This window comes from Crocodylus porosus, unplaced genomic scaffold (assembly GCF_001723895.1).
Source record: "Crocodylus porosus isolate Cpor-Errol unplaced genomic scaffold, CroPor_comp1, whole genome shotgun sequence".
NCBI classification, from domain to species: Eukaryota; Metazoa; Chordata; order Crocodylia; family Crocodylidae; genus Crocodylus; species Crocodylus porosus.
In genome coordinates, this window is record NW_017728909.1 from 45,670,217 (window position 1) to 45,678,472 (window position 8,256).

Here is an 8,256-nt window from a genome sequence, read left to right on the forward strand (position 1 = left end):
ACTAAACCAAACTCAGCATAATCATAGCTTTTTCTGAATTTTGCTGGAAAATTATGCTTGATATTTACTGATAATGAAAGGCCTGACTCAGTTGTTTCGTGTGTGTAAATAATGCAGAAGGAGGCTTGTGAAACAAAGTAGAGCTATCTTTTCTGCAACAGTTTTTTCTTGACCTTCTTTGAGAGTAAGCTGTCCATCTACTCGTGCAATTTATGATTCATAACTGCACTTGGTTTTAATCAAGTTGTATAAATCTAGACGGAAGGTTAAAGGAAGGTTAGTAGCAGTCTCCTATAATCTGGCAAACTTTTATAGCCAAATCTGTTTGAAAAATGTGACCTCATGTGACCTCCATGAATTATAAATATCATATTAGACTGTAAAATTTAATTCTATATTTATAGCTATTTAGGGCTAATCAGTGCAACTCCAAAGTGAACTTCTGTTTGTCAAGATAACCTATAAAAATTGGCAGAGGCCATGAATACCTCATTTCATTTAACACAAAGTTTTGCTCCAATGCTAAAACTGAGGAAATGAATATTTTGTTGTCCTGGTATTTTCTGAAAGATTATATATATGAGTAACAAGAACCATGCATGGACAGTTTCAGAGTAACATGAGTTTCACTGCTAGAAATCACATGAAGTCAGACCTGTTTTGAAGCCAGATTTATTTATTGGCTCTCTCTCAAAGTCCATAACCAGGGAATGACATCATGGGATAAATTAACTCCACCAGCTTCAGTGTAGCTCCAACAGGGATGACTGTGATCTGACTTTATGACTGACATTGGTATGTTACAATCATTCATACTTGTAGATTAAACTATTATATAGTAAAGATAAAAACAGGGTACATGTACAGACTAGACAAACAGAATAATAGCTTAAAAATTGAACAGAAATATGTCATGTGTTCTTATAGCTATACTTTTTGTTTCTTAGTTATGAGTTACTGTTATAAACATAGCTTACCTGAAGACTATATCTGAGGTCTATTTTCAGACCAAATTCAAGGATTATTTATGAATGCTTTAGTGTAAGTTAAACACATGCCAGGAGGTCAGTATGAGATGCAAAATAACATGAGTTAAAGGACAAATCATTATCAAAACTGATTCTGTGACATGGCCCAGATTTTTTTTATTAAAATTATGTGTAATTTTTAATTACATGTGATTGTGTGTGTGCCAGAAAAAATAAAGTTCAGTTTTTAGACACTGTGTTTAGATTGCAGAGCCAGCAACTAGAAACAGATGTATAAAAATAGCTAGAGAAAGGTCTCTACTCTGCTTTCAACTAGATTAACAAAATTAACAAATTTGACATGGAGTAAGTGACAGATCATAAACATGGAACTTCATAATGCCATATCTGAAGCTACTTTTCAGAGCAGAATATGAATTCAAAGACAAGTATCTAGAGAAGTGACAAGCATTGTAGCTAGCATTTATTTTGAAAATATATTTGGGGGGAAGATACATAGTATATCAATGTACGCATACCTTTCAGAATGTTAGATTCTTGCACTGGTAAGAAAACCTTGCTAGATTTCTGAATGACTTGAATTTGAATTTCATGCTCATTTTTAATCAGTTTCAACATTTTGTCCTACTTGCTAGATGCACATTGTACAAAGTTTTGGAAATAGCATAAATATAGGTTCTGTATCAGGTGGTTTTCCTTCCCAAGAAAATAAGGCCTTGTCTGTTCTACTGCTAAACTGTATCAAGGAAATGGATTAAACAATATGGGTTGACTGGTGAGAATGCACACAGGACTTTAACCACATTTTGTGACACTGCTAAAGCCTTTGACTGATCAATGTTCTTAAGTGGAACAGGTGACAATATTATTAGCATCAGTTCAAAAGTATGAAGCTGACTCTACAATGAAATTAACAAGTGTTACTAAAATTCTCTCTCTACAAAAGAAGAAGAACTATACTAAGGATGAGGCTAAAATTCAGAAAGCTCTGTGAGACCCTGCTAGGGAAATAAGGCCACTTAAAAATATGAAATAAAATTATATCAGCGTGGTAAGCTCATGATTCTAAGCTACTTAACTGCAATATATTCTTCCTTCTAAGAGGGAGCATTTTTTGTGTTCTGTTCTGGTTAATGCAACAATCATCTTGATACCAGTGTGGGCTTGGCTATGGTCTTCCATGATTTTAGTGAAAGTTTTGCACTGTTTACTTCTTTTACAGCTATTGTAATATCAGGGAATGTTTCATAAATGAACCACTGCTGCCAGAAAGGGTGTGAAATCCATCTCAACCTCTACCATTTCCAATGGGAGACAATATTTTTTTTAAACAGACCAAAAATCAACCCAATAAACATTTACATCTTTCTTTACAATCCTGTAGAATTAATTAACCAAACCTTGAACTCTGAAGTGGTCTGAAGGGTGATATGTACATGTTGGCTTAGCCTATTTAGAAGGTAAACTCAGGTGCTGAAGGTTACTTGCTGGAGCTACTGATTGAAGGTTCAAGTAATCTAAGGAGAGCACATCACAATAATCCAGCCTGACAATCAGAAAGATGTGGACAATTTTAGCAGGGTCCCCATCAAGGAGAAAAGACTGCAGTATGAGATAACATCTAAAAACCAAATCTAATTGCACATTTTCTACTGAGCAGTGAATAAATAGTAACAGTCAGTCCCTGATTTTTTCTTGGAAAAAGGAAAAAAGACGAATGACCCATATTTTAGATAAGCCAGATAAATAACATTTGTATTTTACTTTGAAAATGGCATCACAAATGCTTACCTTGATCTCATTTGCAGCAGTGTCTAGTGATGTCACATCATGCTCTTTATGCTGCCCAAAAAGTTTGTCAATAGCAGAAATAGTGCATCTGCACTGGTAGCAATAGGTATCAATTTGGGCCTTCTTCATTTCTTTTTGTGGACTCTCACTTTCAGGTATGTCTGCTGATGATTGTTCAGGCTCCATCATCACAAACCCTGAATCTTCACGGTCAGTGGGTGTAACTTGCTCTGCCTCGTTTACAAATTCATAACTATCACTAATATGCTCAAAAGATTCCCTGTCTTCAAATAATAATTCTTCATGTGCCAATTCAGAAGACACTTCATCTTGCAATTCTTCTTGGTTAATCACTTCATAATCCATTGATTCAGCAAGATCTTCATAAGCACCAAAGCACTGCTTTCCTCCTGAACTGGGCTGAAGGTTATCTAGATTGCAAGGAAAGGGCTGTGTGTCTGATTCACTTAACGCATAATCAGATCTTACTTCTGGTTCTGAAAGTCCACACTTAGCTATTCCTAGGTCATGCTGTGCTATACCATCTGTAACCTTTCTCTGGCCTCTTTGTTTGTGTGTCAGCTCATCTGTGCCTATTAGATTTTCTCCTCTGCCTTTTTTTTTGTTCATATTTTCAAGGTGATTGTACTCTAAAGCATGTGCCTCTCTTGTCATGGGATGCAGTTGCTTATCTAAATGTGAAATTAACCCATCTTCCTCTAGTTTCTCTGTTTGTTGAAGAGTTTCAACATGGGAGAGATTTTCTTGGACATACTGATTGCCTTTACTCCCCTCAGCAGGTGTTCTGCCATGAGGTAAATCATTATCCATTTTGTGATCTGTTATTTCATGTTGCTTTTTCTGCTCATCTGTCAGGTAAGTTACTTCCTTTGATTTATTTAGCACAGATGCTTCATCTTGATGGGCAATTTCCTCAGAATCTACTAGTTGACTGGACTCTTGATGACTTGTTTGACCTGACAGTTCCTGGTTAGCTTCTGCAGGTATATTTTCTTCTTCTCTTCTTTGATGAGTAACATCATTTCTAGCATCTGAAATATTTAGTTTGCTTCCAAAAGGAATTGCATAGGCTGGTTTACAAATTGTTGCTTTAATATCACTAACAATCTGGGCTTCTTCTTTTCTCAATACATCTGTCTCTCTCTCCACTATTTTTCCTTCTGACATTTTGGCAGACTCTTCAGCTGAAATGTGAACAGATTGTGACTCCTTTTCAGCTGCCTCACAAACACCCTCACTTCTGTCCTCTGAAACTCTCGTTTGGCTTGAAATATCTTTGCTACTAGACTGATCTTTTGGAATTTGCTCCTTCTGAAACCCAGCCATATTACTTGGAATATCATCTATAAGAATATATTTTTCAAAATATATTCCAGTTCCATCATCTGTGTCAGAATTCCTACTAGGAAACGAAGCATCAGAATTCATACTTTCTTCGTCGGAAAGAGGTTCATTGTCACCTTTTATGTTTTCTCCCACTGCTTCTTCATACAGGTCTTTGTATAAAAATGAGAGAGCAGGTGGCTCTTCTAGAAGCTCTGGGTTTATCATGGTGACTGATGTGGGAAATAACAGGGATCGTTCTAACACTCCTTCTTCTGTATCAAACAAGGGTGTGCCTGCGGACTTTCGTTCATCTTCTACATTTACAATTTTTTTACCGCTAATGTCAACTGATTTTTGCTCAGGAAAAGATTTCTGAACATCTGCACAGGACTGTATTTTGTTGTCTTCTTCCACAGTTCCATAAAAGGCTTCATCCAGGTAATTAAATAGGGAATAACCATCTTCCAAAGTATTAACATCAGATCTTTCATTTAAAGAGACAGCTTCCTCCATTGGTTCCTTAGGACTTTCCATTCCAGCAGGAAATGAGTGTAGTTCCTGAGGAGATGACTCAGTAGGAGATTTGTCATCAATCAGAGTATATTTTTCAAAATAATCCATATCAATGCTAGTGTTATTAGGATTCAAAGCAGTCTCACTATTATTTTCTATCCTTTTTGAAATTTCCTCTTTTGTTTCTACAGCTTCTGGAGCATCTTCATCTTTGACCAGTTCTTTTTGTTCATTATCTTTACTTCCAGTGTCACTAGCCACAGAGCTTTCTGAAATTTCTGTAGTTGTTCCACATACTGAAGCTTTATGGCCAGCAACTGTATCATCACTATAGTCAACTAGCTGTCTTTTCCATAAGGTATTTGTTTCCAAATATTCCAGCTTATCAGGCATGTGTTTGCTTTCTTCTTGATCAATGGAAGAAATGACTGGGGGAACATGAATATTCAGTATTTCGTAACCTTCTGAAATTATATTAAACATATCTTTTTGACTGTCAAGTTCTGAAGTGCACTTGGATTCTACTTCTGACTTCACATGGTGTGTTAATTCCTCTTCCCTTTGTAGACCATGTTCAGGTTCTTTTGATGCTTCCTCTACATTTGATGAAGGATGGGTTTCTTCTGCTTCTGCAGAATAAGATGGCATTTCTAGATTCTGTGTTTTAATAGAAGGGCTAAGTAAAGTGGATATTGGCTCTGCTGAAGCAATGCTATCCACTTCAGCTGAAGAAGGCTGATGTTTTTGCATCGCTCTTTCATCAAGAAGGTCTGGTGAACCACTTGTTGATTGTCCCAATGACACATCTTCCGTGCCATCTGAACAAGGCTCCATTTCACGTCTGTTTGTTTCTTCATTACAACTGACTGAAGTGGTTTTTGACTGCTGCACCAACATGCTTACTAGGTCAGGCAAAGATGATGGAATATCTTTTTTCTCTTTTTCATCAAAGAAACCAAGCGAATAAGACTTTGACTCTTCCAGCCATGTATCAAGATTTGCAAGTGAATTAAACTGAATATTTTGTTCACCCACTTCCTTGATAGTTGTACTTGACTCTTCTGAAACCACGTTCATCATTTCCTGCTTACCAGGCATTTCCTGATGAATACTTTCAGCAATGAGGCTTGGAGAATGAGCACTTAACTGTTCTGACAAATATTTTGTGCTCAATAAATCAGCTTGGACTTTTTGCTTATCTTCCACTGCCGTAGTTTTGGGTGAATAAGGGTTAACTTCTAACTCTGTTTCAGCTAAGTCTAAATGTTCAGAATCTGACTGTGCTATAGGTAAACATGGCTGGATATCTCCATACTCTGTTTTTTTCATGGAATGTGCTAAATTTGGCTGTTCTGGCTCCATTTGCGTGGTTTCTTGTTCCTCTGCTTCATGACTGAGGCATGTTAATTTTTGAACATCCAGTTCCCGTTGCTTAGTTACAAGAGAATGGAATCCTGAATCTTGCATCTCCAAATGTTTAGACTCTAGTTGGGCAGTTTCTTCTCTCTCTTCTTTGCCACTGGAATCGGATACATTGGAATACTCACACAGCCCTGAAGTTACCTGTGAAGCAAACTGCCTTTTTTGTATTTCCATTTCATCAATAGGGCATGATATATCTAACTGTTCAGATGCCAGTTGCTCAGTTGCAGTGGAATAAGACTTAATTTTTTGCTCCTCATATTCTGATAAATATGGATGTTCAGACTCTGACTGAGTGATTACAGGGGAATGGGGCTGAATAACTTGCTTCTCTAAATATCCAGACTCCAACTGTGTGGTCTCTTGCTCCTCTGTTTCATCAGCAGAATTTGAGACATCTGGATGTTCACACTCTGATTGTGTAGTTAGAGGTGAATAAAACTGACTTTCTTGCTTCTCTGCTTCATCCACAGAACAGGATAAAACTGCATGATCCAGCTCTGATTCTGCAGTGGTGGATGAATAAGGATCAACATCCTGCTTTTTTGTTTCAGATAAAACTGAATGTTCAGACTCAGACTGTGTAGTCATGGGTGAGTAAGATTGACTTCCTTGCTTTTCTGCCTCCTCCACAAGATGTAATGAAACAGAATGGTCAGACACATATTCTGGAGCTACAGATGAATACGCTTGAGTTGTTTGCTGCTCTGATTCAGTTACAGATTCTGCTGAAATGGGCTCTGTGGTCATGATTGAATAAGGCTGAATTTCTTGCTGCCCTACTTCATCGGTTAGGCATGATGTAACAGGCAGCGACTGGTCTGACGTCTCAATTATAGTCTCAACTGGAGGCGGCCACATTTCTTGTTTCCCAGATTTATCAGTATGATCTAATGGAGCAGGCACTGGTGGTCCTAATATTGAGTTTATGGCTGTAGGTGAACATGTGGGAACTTCCTGCGTATCCCCTTCCTCTGTAAGGCAGGGTGAAATGGACCGTGACTGTTCTGATGTCTCACTTGGAGTCTCCATTTCTTTTTTCATAGGATTGTCAAGAGGAACATTAGAGTTTGAAAACTTCATAGATCCAGGAGTCAGTTGACCACATTTTATATTCAGAAGTGAAGCATCTTTCCTAGCAGCAGAAGCTTTTTCAGGAGATGCTGAAGAGGGGGAAGAAAGGCTTTGTTTTAAGAATCCCTTGCGCTGTCTTTGTTCTCTTTTTGTATCTGATAGTATGGGTGGATCTTTACTACGCGTCTTTCGGAACAGTTTTGGAGGTGTTGCTTCTTCTGTAATCGAATTGAACTTTTGAATTCTAGCCCATATTGATCCTCCAGGGTCTGGCCCTCCCTTCTTTTGTTTATTTTCTTTGCCCATTGACTTTGAGAGGAGTGGGGTTGGTTCCTCTGTGATGTTTACTGGATCTTCTTTATCTTTTGAAGTTTCTACTTCCATAGCTTTTGCTTCTGGTTCAGCAGCACTTAACTCTGTATCATTTACTGGGGTAACACTTAAGTCTTGCATTCCAGAGAAGTCACGCTTTTTACTACCCTGGCCTTCCTTCAGGTTTGAATGCAACAATGTCCTATCGGATGATCTACATATCTTTTTCCGGACAGTCTTACCATCATCCATGATAAAGATAACTTTCCCAGGAGGACAACCTACAGATGAACTTTCCAGACTATAAAGATAAGAAGTACTCCTAGGTTCAGAGGCCCATGGAGCAGAACATCTGCTTGAGCTGGTTTCCCAAGTTATTCCACTATCTTCACTTGGAATTGTTACCATAGAAAAGGAAGGATTGGAGACAATGTATTGTAGCTTGGGCTTCACCTCTGCATTTTGGATAAGGTCCTTTAAGGTATAAAAAAGTATGAACATTTATTAGTACAATAAATCAATTATTGGTGAATAAAATATTGATAAAATACAGTAAAATCACACATATTGCTGTGGGGTTTTTTGATTATGGTGTCACATGTGCTGGCTGTGTTTTGCCTTTGTTGTTAGCAAGACCTGTTTCTATTTTGTGTTCACTGGTCAGCACAGAGTATTTCTGAGGGTGAGACTGGTGAGACAGAATTGGGCAAGAGATGAGCAGTTTGGAAAAATGCTTCAAGGTGCAGTCTCTGTAAATAGATACAATTATTTACCAATCTTTCTTTTAGGTTCCAGTGTGGGGTGGTAC

The 8,256-nt window shown here is 37.7% G+C and overlaps 1 protein-coding gene across 1 annotated transcript in view; it reads right to left on the reverse strand.

Annotated features, from left to right (window-relative positions):
• CMYA5 (cardiomyopathy associated 5) overlaps positions 1–7,949 on the reverse strand; it is a 57,030-nt gene extending 49,081 nt beyond the window's left edge. Inside the window, exon 1 of the mRNA XM_019531702.1 lies at positions 2,781–7,949. Within this exon, the coding sequence (XP_019387247.1) occupies positions 2,781–7,949 (5,169 nt within the window). The remainder of the gene's footprint in view (positions 1–2,780) is intronic.
• Positions 7,950–8,256: the final 307 nt, after the last annotated feature.